Source organism: Spermophilus citellus (genome assembly GCF_964194105.1).
Source record: "Spermophilus citellus genome assembly, chromosome: 8".
In the NCBI taxonomy this organism is placed as follows: Eukaryota; Metazoa; Chordata; class Mammalia; order Rodentia; family Sciuridae; genus Spermophilus; species Spermophilus citellus.
In genome coordinates, this window is record NC_138189.1 from 3,852,128 (window position 1) to 3,864,643 (window position 12,516).

General features: G+C 60.7%; 1 protein-coding gene across 2 annotated transcripts in view; it reads right to left on the minus strand.

Moving 5' to 3' along the window:
• The window catches only part of SORCS2 (sortilin related VPS10 domain containing receptor 2), a 350,209-nt gene that overhangs the window by 205,109 nt on the left and 132,584 nt on the right, over positions 1-12,516 (minus strand). For both annotated transcript variants that reach the window (XR_014023270.1, XM_081303853.1), the window contains exon 2: positions 4,042-4,109. Coding sequence is in view for 1 of the 2 variants with exons in the window: in XM_081303853.1 (XP_081159979.1) it covers positions 4,042-4,109 (68 nt within the window). In the remaining variant the exon portion in view is untranslated. The remainder of the gene's footprint in view (positions 1-4,041; positions 4,110-12,516) is intronic.

Genomic DNA, 12,516 nt, shown 5'->3' on the forward strand with positions numbered 1-12,516 from the left:
TCTACGCACACAGAGCCCCCTGGCAGATGTGCCACGTGCCATCCGGTGGGGCAACGGAGAAGATGACATCTAAAACCGGTCGGGGACAATAGTGAAAAGGAGCCGGGACGTGGAGGCCGTGAGGGCCAGTCCAGGGCTGCTCTTCCGCTCTGTCTCAGGGGGACAGTTCATCCCTAGGACTAGTCCCACTTTAAAACCCAGAGTCCAGAGTCCTAGGAAGCCCTCCAGTCTGCAGGCCCCTCGTTTATCACGGTGACCCCCTGGCCTGGCAAGGGGGCCCTGAAGTGACACTCGCTGTGTCATGGAGTGCACACAATGTCATGGGGGCTCTGAGCACTCGGGGTCTCCCCACTCCACAGCAGCCCCCGCTCCACCCGCTGCTTCCTTCCCCTGGGGCAGGGTTGCGGGAGGGCTGGGATGGGCAGGAGCCGGCCGCCAGGAGCCAGCCAGGAAGAGCAAGCAGGACAGGGGTGTGGTGAGAGGAGGGAGGACAGGGCAGCGGGCGGGGCTGGAAGGTCCCTGTGAGCCAGCTGCGGCTGCAGAGGTGGAAAGGGAGGGTGGCCGGGGATGGCACCGAGATGGGGCCACTTAGGGAATTCTATCAGAAGGCATCGCCAGGGCTTAGAGATAGACCATGCGGTGGACTGAATGGTAGCATCAGAAGAGATGTCCCCCTGAACCATGATTTTCATTGGAAAAGGGGTCTTTGCAGATGTGCTGAGGTAACGTTCTCAAGATGACCTCATCCTGGACCACCCAGCTGGACCATCCCAGTTTCCTTAGAAGAAGCTCAGAGGAGAGATACTCAGGGACAGCCACGTGAAGACCCAGGCAGGGATTGAGTGGTGGCCACAGGGTCCTCCAACAGCCACCAGGAGCTGGGTCCTGCCTCCCGCCTTCAGAGGAAGTGCTGCCCTGAGACACCTTAACTTGGACTCTGACCCCCAGGACAGACGGAGGACACATTTCTGCTGTATTAGCCCCACGACAGCCCCACCCCCAGCTGTGGTCAATTATTATACTGGCCACTGCTCCCGGACAGCTAGGAGGACAAAGTCAGGATGGACTCAAACGCAGTCCTGGCTGGAGGGAGAAGAGCTTGGCCATTAGCCCCAGGAGGAGGGCGGCCAGGCGGGGGAGCCCATTCCTCCCCACCAGCCTTGTTCTCAGGGCCTAGGGGTGGAGCAGAGAACCCCACCACCAGGAGACGGTGCAGATCACGGATCATCAGGGCGGGAGGGAGAGCCGACTGGCCCGGGCCCATCAGATGCAGGACAATTAAAAATGTATTTGGCATAGATTTCAGAGAGCCATTTCTAGAATGTAAATACCATACCTGTCATTAAAAATGTATTTATTGGAATTACCCAGGAGGATTCTTGGGAGGCTGGGTGTGCATTCGGTAAGTAGGTCTTTAATAACCCCATTTAATATGCGCTCCCCAGACACAGCCCGCAAACCGCATCCTCCTGGGCCTCAGAGGCCGACCGAGGCAGGCGGCTCCCAGGGAAGGTCCAAGGGGCTCCCCACCGAGTCCCACCGTGGACAGATGGCAGGATGGGAGCAGATGATTCCCAGGGGAGAAAATGGGGCCAGCACTCAGGCAGGGGAAGCAGCTCGGCCCACTAGGAGGCAAGGGGAGCAGATTGGAATAACACAGCCCTGCCGTCCTAGGAAGCTGGGAGCCGCTGCTGCCCAGGAGTGGGGGCCTGCCTGGTGGCCAGGTGCGTCCCCTTGAAGAACCCACCGCTCTGCGCCCCCGCTGAGCCTGCCCTCGCGACTCAGGAACGTCACTCTGCCAGGTCCATCCCAGGGAACCGGAGGGTAAGGAGGGTAAGGAGAACTGTGTGCCTAAGGTTTTCATGGCAGCCTTGACTTGGGGAAGGCAAAGCTGGGGGACCCACTCCCGGGGCCAGCGTGCAGCTGAGAGGGTGACAGCCACGTGACAGCGTGGAAAACTGGAGATGGAAGCGAACACAGCCCTTCAGTGCGGGTCTACATCTGCGTGAGAGCATCAGCATAACGAATTACATAAACAAAGAGAGTGATTGCAGGCACGCGACGCAGGCTTTCCTGAGACGCCTCACACTCGGCATGCATGTTTAATAAAGGCAAGGAGCCGGCTGGGCCTCGAGACGGTGATGAGAGGAAGAGCAAAGTCAGGCTCTGTTGATATGCTTTGGGGAAAGGCTAAATGGAGACGTGAGCATGCACCTCCTTCTGTCCCACAGCCCCTCCAGGGCCCCCCACCCCATCCTACAGGACGAGCACCTCCCACCCCCTTGGGGCAGCTCTGAGTGGGGCTTCAGAGCGGGCTCCCCCACCTGCTCCTGAAGAACCCTGCCTGGGCCCCAGGCCCCAGGGCCAGCCAGGCTCAGTCCCCACACCCCACCAGGACCTGCAGCCAGACGGTCCGCACAGTGCAGATGGCAGCTGGAAGGACCAGCCGTTCACCACCCCAGCACCATTAGAGGTACGCAGTGGGGGGCCGAGGAACCCACACTCTGGAAATCTCTAGGGAGCTGTCCCAGGGGAGGGGTTACCAGGGCCCTTCAGGTCTTGACTGACAGGCAGTTGAGGGAGCTGAGCCGTCCTGCTTGGAGGAGGAGGAGACTGAACTGTATCCGTCCATCTCATCCACCATGGAGCCAGGGGATCCCCCCATCCGCGCACCATCTGCCCAGCAGCAAGGCCACACCCTGCAGGGGTCTGCCAGCCCCGAGGAGCCATGGCTCCTCAGCCAACCCTCTGCGAAAACCTCAAAGGGAAGCCCAAGGGACTCCGCTGGGACTCAACGCCTGAGCGGTTTCTGCTCTCATCCGGAAACAATGGACGGCCAGCGAGGAGGCTGCGAGAGCAAGCTCCCCGTCAGGGGGGCCGCGTGGGGGCGTCAGGAAACACGTCCTCCTGGAGGAATGCGGCCCGTGCCTGACCCCGTTTTCTAGCAGTGCTGATGGAATTGGAAGAACAGGCCCAGGAGCCGGGCAAGTTCGCAGCTGGGAGCCAGCTGGGAAACGCACTGGGGAGCCAGGGGAGCGGCTGCCTTAGCCCACGCTGGCCAGGCCAGCTGACTCAAGGGGACACAGCCAAGGTCCCAAGTCCAGGCGCCACAGCCATGACTTCCCAAAGCGACACAGAGATCCCACCACGAGGACCTGCGGAGTGGGGCCCCAAGTCCTCCTGCCAAAAGCAAACCAAAGGCAGAATGATTCAGCCCCTTGCTGCCTCCCACAGACCCCAGTCCTGACCAGCAGAGCGGGCCAAGGAGAAAAATGAACCAACAAGGAATTAATTACCATTTGGGAAACACGGTCGGAGCCATAGGGCTCCACGCCCAAGAACGGCTGGAAAAGTCTGCACCCACGGCCCAGGAGGGCTGGTACCCTGCAAGGGACGTAAATAGGGCGGATGGGGGCGAGCTGAACAGTCTCCCAAAAGCTCCTTCTCACTCCCCTCTCTGCAGACACCAAAGGGTGGCCAGTGTCCTCTGGCCAGATTCACAGGTCACACATAAAGAGATGTCCCGCTTTGCGGGTGGGTCCTTTATTTACCAAGCTCTCGGGCTAAGCCCCGAAGAAAGGGAAACACCTCGACGACGACCGTGAGGATGGGCCCGCTGTGGAGCCTGCAGGAGCCACGTGGGACGTCCAGAGTCCAGCAGCACAGGGAAAATGCGCACCGACCTGGATTCACAACACACCCTGCTCCTCCCCGAGGAAACAAAAGGGGAGGATAACAGAGAGGAGAGGGGAGGGGAGGGGAGAGGAGGGGAGAGGAGGGGAGGGGAGAGGAGGGGAGGGGAGGGGAGGGGAGGGGAGGGGAGGGGAGGGGAGGGGAGGAGCAGCTCTGACCTGCACCCAGCCACGCGCCCTCCGGCTAAACTGCCAATCCATTTCAGCCTCTCCTGAGTGCACTGTCCAGGCAGAGAGCCCCAGGCCTCCATGGCAGGAAGGCACTAAAGCCTCAGTCCTCAGTCGAGACCCCAGAGTCGCCACACAGGTACAGCGCTGGACAGAAAGGCCCACCATCAGGCTGACTTACCGCCACAGAGAACTTTCCAGAACCTTCCCCATGTCTGCATGGTAGTATTTCGTCAGGATCAAGATCACCTGTGGAGTTAACAGGAAAAGATGGACATGAGCTGGTTGCAGTTCTCAAAGAGGGATATGGGGACCTCCCCCTGGGCTCTGGGGTCTCAAATACAGCTGCTCTAGAGCCCTCGCGCCAGAGCACACAGACGCGGGCTTGTTCCCATGACTTCTGCAGCTCAGAACTACTCTGGGGACATTCGGATCCTGTGAGATCTTTCTACCCGTCACCACTTGGCAGGAATCATCCAAACCCAGCCTTGCACCATCTCAAACTGCGACCAAAGGAACAGCCGCGGTGGCGGTCCCCTGGGCGCACTGGGCACACTTGGCAAGGCTTCTGAAGACAGGGCCTCTCCACCAGCGCCACGGAGAATCCCCAAGCCAGTGGGAGCAGCTGCGAGCCCGCCGCCCCAGACAGGAGCAGGCCCCTGCGGCCCGTGCTGTCATTACTTTTTCCAGAGTGGTGGCTGCTGTCAGAGCTGATGACAGTGGGGGGCGGTGGGCAAGACGGCTGAGACAGCCAGAGGGGGTCCATAAATCATCGACCGCGTGCGTGTGCACACACACACACACACACACACACACACTTATTTTGTTGTTAAACTGTTCAACACACTCTTGGGGCCCTCATAACAAAGCTGTTTTCATTTCAGTCCAGTACAGAAAATGCAGCCGTTTAGAAAATGAAAATAAATGTGTTTAAGAACATTCAAAATGCTCTTAAAAATGGGTGCGTGAACCAACCAAAACGGAAAGAGAGAGAGGAAATGGGGATCCGTCAGCCCCTGTGGGAAAGGAGATTGATCCCCAATTACTCCAGCGGCCACAGTGTTCTCACGTCCATCCCATTTCATCTCTCTGCTGCCAGTCCGCTTTAGTGTTTCCTAACACTCCCGTTGCCATGGGAACCCCGGGAGGCTCAACGGGACACCCCCAGGTCCCCGGCGTGCCTGCTAGCCTGGTTACTTTGGGGTCGCCAGGCCGGCCGTGGCCAGCACCCTGGCTGCTCCCCGAGGCTGAGCTTTGGGGAGCTCGGCCTGCCGGGCCTTGCGGATGCGGCCAGGAGCCTGTGGACGGCTGTCTTTCTTTCCCTGGTGATTAGAGCAGGGAAGATAGGAGGAGGGATGTCAACCGAGACGGGACAGCGTGCGTCTGAGGCAGGATGATTAAAAGAAGAAGAAAGGGAGGCCTTGTCGACAGCCGCTGTCCCTGCCTGGCTCGGGAACAAAGCCACCTCCTCTTGCCAGCTCACAGCCTGCCCGAGTCAGAGCCGGAGCCTCTGAAGACGAGGCGGCACTGAGTGACAGGGCCCGGACGGGCAGGAGACAAGGGTATTTTTAACCTATTGATTTATATTTTATATGGTCTCGCTGTCCCCAGAGGGGTTTTTGTGGAGCCGGAGCGTGACAGCTGGAAGGAACCTCAAAGTCTGTTTCATCCAGTTCCATCCACAATGAAATCATCTCTCCAACCTCATCCCCGTCACAGCCGGGCCCAGGGCATGCCTCGCAGGTGGGAGCTGGCCCCGGCCTGGCACTCAGGCCCCGCACGGGCTGCCTGGTTTGGAGGCTGCCTGATTTGGAGGCTGCCTGGTTTGGAGGCTGCCTGGTTTGGAGGCTGGGCTTGATTCCAGGACCTCCTGCCTGCGTGGGCTGGCCTTGCTGGGGACTTCCACTCCCGCCCACCCCCAGCCTCCACTCCAGCCGGCCGGGCCTTCGCCCAGGCTCTTCCTCATCTGGGACCCTCTTCCCTAACGTCCTCCCCTATTTCTTGGTTCACTGTAGCCACATGGCCTTGGGAAGTGTCCCAGACGACCCCCTGGGACAGCACCCCCACATGGCCCCTCTCCACTTCCCCACCCTGCATAGCTCACAGGGTCTTTCCTCCCAGGGTGGAGACCTGGTCTTGTGCTGTGTCCCCCGGGCTGAAGCATGGGAGACACTAGCAGAGACACCAAAGCAGCTTTTCCCCAAGAAAGGACGAGGGTGATGACCCAGGCAGAGGCAGGGCCCCGGGAAGGCCCCAGCTCCCGCCTCCATGCCCAGGGCACCCTTTTGCCATCAAGAGGACATGCTGTCCATGCCCCACACTGGGAGACAGGACTGCTCTCTGGGGCTGCCTCGAGGGGGGTGTGGCACGCTTGGTTACTCCTGGTGTAGGCGTGGTCCTGATAGGCCAGGGCCAGCACCCAGGTCCTCTCGCTCACCCCTTCCCACTGCCAGGGGGCCCTGGATGGCTCTTGTCCTGTTTTACAGATGAAGAAACCAAAGCAGACAGAGCTGCCATGACCTGTCAAAACCACACCCCGCGGCGCAGAGCTGGCCGCCCAAGCTGCTGGACCTCAGGCAGGCACCTCTCGGCCAGGCCCGGACCCTGTTTGCAGGAGGCACTTCTAGTGGGTTCAAAGCCTCCACATTGTGGCCCTGCTGGGCCTCCATTCCCTGCCTTGGACGCCAGCTCTCCCAGGACCGCCTCCTGCCTCCGGTGGGCCCAGAGCTCTGGGCGCGTTGAGCTGGGGGCAGGGAATCAGGAACGTGAGAGGAGTGGCCCGGGTGCCGCCCTCGGGGCTCCTCATGCCCAGACGCCCAGGCTCAACTAGGAGACAGAAGGGAACCAGGCCTCTGCTGCCAAGGGGGGGAACGGTGCACTCCTTACTGTCACCCTCACATTTCGACTGATTTCCAGTCCTCCTGGCCCTGGGGGTGGCAATGCAAGGGTTTGTCCTCATGCCGGAAATCTGCCCAGGGGTGCTGGGTGACTCCTCGTGCCAGCTCAGCATGCCATGGGCGTGAGTCTGTGTGACAGGGACACAAGCAGACCCCATGGTGAAGGCTGCTACAGCATCCCCACCGAGGAGCTCACTGGCAGGACTGTTGCCCCAGGGCCTCTGCATGTGAGCTGGATACTCCTCCCACGCTGCACTGCCTGTTGCTCTCTCTGAAAGCCACCTCCTCCTGGAAGCCTTCCCTGACCACCAGGCTGGGCACTCCAGGAGGGAGGACCTGCATGGTCTCCAGCACCGCTGTCTCCAGAGCTGGTCCAGGCACTGGTCAGCCACAGGGTGAGGGAGCCAGATGGGTCATTGCTGAGTGAAGTAATCAGCTGCAAGCTGGCTTAGAAAAGCCAAGACCGGCCCTGGTGAGGCCTTTCCCTCCCTGTCCCACCTGTCCACTTGCCCAGGTGTGGAGTGTGATTCTAGAACTAGTGGGAAATCCCATCATCCCAGATGGGACCACCCACAGCGCTGCAGGCAGCTGTGCAAGTTTTGCTTTTGTGGAGACAGAGCCTCACTGCATGGCCCAGGCTGGCCTTGGACTCCTGGGATCAAGGGATCCTCCTGCCTCAGCCTCCTGAGGGGTAGGGACTACTGGCTGCACCACCACACCCAGGGAAGCGGCAGCGTAACCGCCTCACTGCACTGACACGTGCACTGAGGAACAGAGAGGGTGCTCCTGGGCTGGGGTGGGAACAGGCAAAACTCATCCACATCCCCAGATGTGGCTCAAGTGGTAGCGCGCTCACCTGGCATGCGTGCGGCCCGGGTTCGATCCTCAGCACCACATACCAACAAAGATGTTGTGTCCACCGAGAACTAAAAAATAAATATTAAAAATTCTCTCTCTCTCTCTCTCTCACTCTCTCTCTCCTCTCTCACTCTCTCTTTAAAAAAAAAAAAAAAAAAACTCATCCACAATCGAGCACAGGAAGGGAAAGAGAGGCCAAGAAAGAAGGCAGGGCGGGAGAGGCTGCAGCAACGGGGCGGGGTTTCAACAGGCCAGCCTCAGTCTCAGCCAGCCAGGCACCGCGCCCACGGGCTGAAAGGCACCAGCTTCCTGAGCCCACAGGCACCTCAGTCCCCAGGACCATGACACGCCCTCTGTGCGTCTGCTCAAAGAGGCTCAGAAAGGCATGGGCAAGGGTGTGGGCATGTGTAGAAAAACACCGCACCACAGCAGGGGACGCCGCAGGAAACCCACGCGCACCGTCGGGATGCCTCCCGCACTAAGCTGCACGTCACATGCGCACATTGGGCACGAGCCTGCCTCCGTGGACTCCCGACCCAGCCACCGCACCTGCCATCCTATTCCAAAAACACCAGATCCACAGAGAGGCCAGTGGCTCTTCCTGGGGACCAGCAGGAGAGGCCCTGAGGCTCCCGAAGCCCAGGCCTGTTCTGCTGGCCACTGCCCCTCACAGGACCTGGCAAGCGCCCTGCTCCTCTAGCCGTGGTTCTCTCATGTACCCAGGGGCCAAGGAACTCCCTGCTCCACTGGCACCTCAGTGAAGAGGGCCACCCCTCAGAGAAGCCCACTCAAGGAATCCCTGCCACCCAGCAGAGGGACAGTGATCAGGGACTGCGGGAGGCCACCTGACTCAGCGGGTGGAAACAGATCGTCCCAGCATTCACGGCCAAGTGGGAGCGAGAGGTCTCCTTCCGGCAGTGTGAGCCCTGGAGCCACCGGCCCCGATCTGGCTCCCTCCAGGACACAGGGAATTAGACACGGCCTGATTGAGCTCAATGAGGCCCACGGTTTGCCCCAGATGGGATGTGACAGCTCCTCCGCCACACAAACACCCCTGCCCCACGAGGCAGGGGGTGTCACCCCAGGGGGTGGCCTGGGAAGGGAGGGTCATGGGACACCCTCCCTCCCTCCCATGTGAGTCAGTGCTGCCATTCCAACTGCAGGGCCCAGCCTGGTGGCCTCACTCAGCAGGGCACCCTGTGGCTGCAGTTTGTCAGCTGACCGTGGAGGGAGGGCGCAGCCTGCCCCAAGTCTTAAAGGCACCTGGTGGGGGCACCACGGGTCCCCGGCCTCTCTGAACCTCAGCATCCCCTTCTGTTGAGCAGATCCTGCAGGACCTGGCCAGATCCAAGATGCCTCATCAGCAAGGCCACACCCCAGAACAGCTGTTCTCCAAGTCACCCACAGCGTCACCCTGGGGACCACCCACCACTCTACCCTGATATGGATGAAGGCCTCTGAATAGTGCAGGGTGAGTGGGAGCCAGACAGACCACCAAGCAGCCTCTTCCGAGACCTCCACAAATGACCCCCACAGGGGGACGGCACCCAGGAACTAAGGACCTCTTGAGCCCCTTCACCTCCAGCCTCCCCCTCCACGGGGCCCACTCCTGCACTGCCCACACAGGTGGCCTGGGGACACTAATGTCTAAACCTAACACCCAGAAGCACTGTGGGCGATCGCTGGAGCCTGAAGGTGGTCACACAGCACCGCAGGGGAGCACACCCAGCGGGAGGACGGGCCAGTGCAGAGGACCCTCCCCGTGCTGCGCAGGACGGGCCAGGCCGCTGGGGAGCAGCTGAATCGGGGTCCGGGTGGGCGCGGGACCTCCCCTCACCCTGCTGGGAGGCGTGTGAGAAGACCCAGGCGGGGACTGGAACCATTCCCCCGTGGCCCCGTGGGGTGGGGCGACAGGAGGGACAGTTGATATTTGTAACACTTTGAACCACAGGCTGCATCGCCTGTTCCAAAGAGATTTTTAAAATAAAACAGAAGGACCGCCTCCTTCAGAGTCCCCTCCTCCTCGCAGGAGCAGGTCTGCACACAGGTAGCTTTTCTTGGCTGACCCAAACCACCAAAGGACCGCCTTTCTATTGGTTGACTGCCCACCAAGAGGAGCCGCAGGGCCTTTGTCCCACAGGTCCTGGGGCGCTCTCTGTCCCCTGGAGTCACGAAACTCTTCTACTTGGTGAGAGGGTTCAGAGCCATGCAGAGCAGACCCCGCACACCACCTGCTGGCTCTCCACCTCTGCACTGGGCGTGTGAGTGTGCAGGGTGAGCTCCTGTGTGCGCTTCAGGCACCTGAGCCACTCCCGGTTGGCCCTCCCGTGGGCAAGGTGACCCCCATCCTCCCTTGGCTGTGTCCTTTCCCCAGGACAAGAGAGAGATGTTTTCCTTCCTCGGGGGAGGGGGATTTTGACGGGGGAAGACTACACCAAATGAAAGCATTCAGTGGGTGCTCAATAAATGTGTTTCCTTTCCCCCATCCCAGGCCATGCGAGAACTCTGATCCTAACAGAGTGAGGGTCTCCTGGGCTGGCTGTGAGGCTGTAGCCCAGCTCCCTTCCTGCAGAGGCCTCCCCTCGGCCTCTCAAGCGACAGCTGAGCTAGGTCAGACCATGTCCACCTGAGGCCAAGCCCACGGCCCTTTCTAGAACAGCAATCCGGGGCACTCCCCCAGCCCGGGAAACCAGAGGGCCTTCCCACTGCCCCACAGTGCTGGTTCCCTACCTCAACCCCAGTGGCAGCAGCACATACCCACCCTCCAGGAAGGCAGCCAGGTCTGGGGCCTCCACGCCACAGAGATTCCATCTCTACAGAGAAATCAATGCCATTTAGGAGAAATTGATTCTGCATTCATCTGCCAAGGAGAGGGATCTTGCTTCTCTCCACTAAAGACCACTGAGGACGGGCCCGGGGAGTCCACTGGCTCAGAAGGCGGGGGGAGGTGCCTGCTCACTGAGGGAGGAGGCCTCAGCCAGCTCCCCCTCCTGCCCCAGACCCAGCTCCATCTTGCCCCCAAGCCAGGAGCACCATCACCCTGTCCCTGTGTCCCTGTGCAGGGCCTGCCTTGGCTCTCCCAAGGTCCCAGGGGCCTCTGCTAGCTTCCCACCCCCGAGTGGTCCAAGAGTGTCCTTGTCAAAGCCATCGTGAGCAGGGATGTTCCTCCAGGAGTCCTCTGCAGCTGCTGAGCCCGACACCTGGCCCCTCCCTGCCTGCCCTCCTCCCTCTGCAGCATCAGGCCCCGCCTCGAGGCCCCTCGGCTCGGGGGTCTTGCTGGAACCCTGGCTCTGTGGGGGACCAGCTGGGTTTCCTGTCCTCAGAGCTATGGGGAAGATTCATGAATTTGGGGTAAGTGTGCAAAGGATGCGGGTTGGGATCAGGCTACCGCGTAGGGCTGCTAAGCGCCTGGGCTGGGCTGGGCTGGGCTGGGTGCTTCTGCTTGCTCTGCGCTCTCTCTAGCAAACACTAGTCTAGGTGCGACTTGTTTAGTGACAGGTGGAATGGCTGTCTAATCATCAGTCCCGAGACTTGGTGTGTATAATGAGACAATCCGTGTGTCATTTATCTCACAGGTTAATCCATACCTCTCAGCCACCTCCTGCCATGCATGCTCGGCCACCCACGGCCCGTCCTCCTTCCCTGCCAGCGCAGAGCCCTTGGGTGGTGAACCGAGATGCTGCCTGCTCCAGGAAGCCACCTGGCTGCCTCCAGCCCAGGCAGCAGGCGTCTGGTCACATTGTGCTACGAAGGCCCTGTTTCAGAGCTGCTGCCAAGCAACAGGGCGAGCCCGGGACAGTGCTGGCCACACAGAGTAGGGTGTCTGCAGGGGCCTCGGGCACCATCCTTCTCCCTCCTGGAGGACACACAGAAGGGTGTGGACCAACCAGCACAGAGAGGGCAGGCCAGTGCAGAGTGCCAGCTACAGCCCTGCCAGTGGCTTGAGGTCTGTCCCCTGGCACACCAGGCTCCTGGCCTCAGTGCTGGACGGCAGCTACGCACTGCCTGGGGAGCCATGGAGACCCCACATCCCTGGACGTTCTGCATGGCCTTCATGCATCCTGTCTGAAAGCTGTGTAGGGCTGGGACTGCGCTCCACAGGCAGATGCTGCCTGCCCCTGGCCACTACGCTCCCCCTGGGAGATTGAGGTGCTGCGAGGCCTGTCACTTTGCACATGGACGGCCTAGGTTTCATCTGTAGGAAGAGTTATCCACACGTCACCTCTTCTCTGAGAGTCCCTGTCCAACCAAAAGCTCCACCAGCCAGGACTGACCCGGAAGGCCTCAGAGCACCACACCAGCAAGGCTGGCAGGAGCAGCCCCCAAGGAGCGCAGAAGGGCAAGCTCCAGGTGGCTCCAGTGAGCCGCAGAGGCATCCGGGCCTTCACCTGGCTGGCCTCCCATCCCTGCCTCCTCAGCACAGGAGTGAGCTGAAGGTGCAGACGCGGCCTCCTTGACAGACGGCTCGCCTGGCACCCGGGCTCCCTAACATCATCCCCTGCTCTTTCCAGCAGACCCGTCTGGTTCCTCTGTCCCTTCCCACAGGGACTCGCCATAAGTACCCCGTAGGGGAAGACTTCTGGGACTCCCCCATCAGGGTGGGCGCCTTCTCTGAGTCCCACAGATCCTGAATGCAGTGGTTGTCCAAAAACATGTCAGCCCTGATCCCATGAATGTGACATTTGGGACAAGGAACTTTGCAAAGTTCGGGATCTTGGGATGAGAGCAGCCTGGACGCACCCCTGAATCCCACGCCGGCAGCGCCACCTCGGGAAGACGACGTGCCAGAAGCCCCCGGAAGCCAGGAGCCGCCTGCACAGGTCTCCCTCTGCACCCCGGAGGGACCACACCCTCCAGAACCGGGGGACCATTGGTTTCAGTTGTTTAAGCCTCTGGGTGAG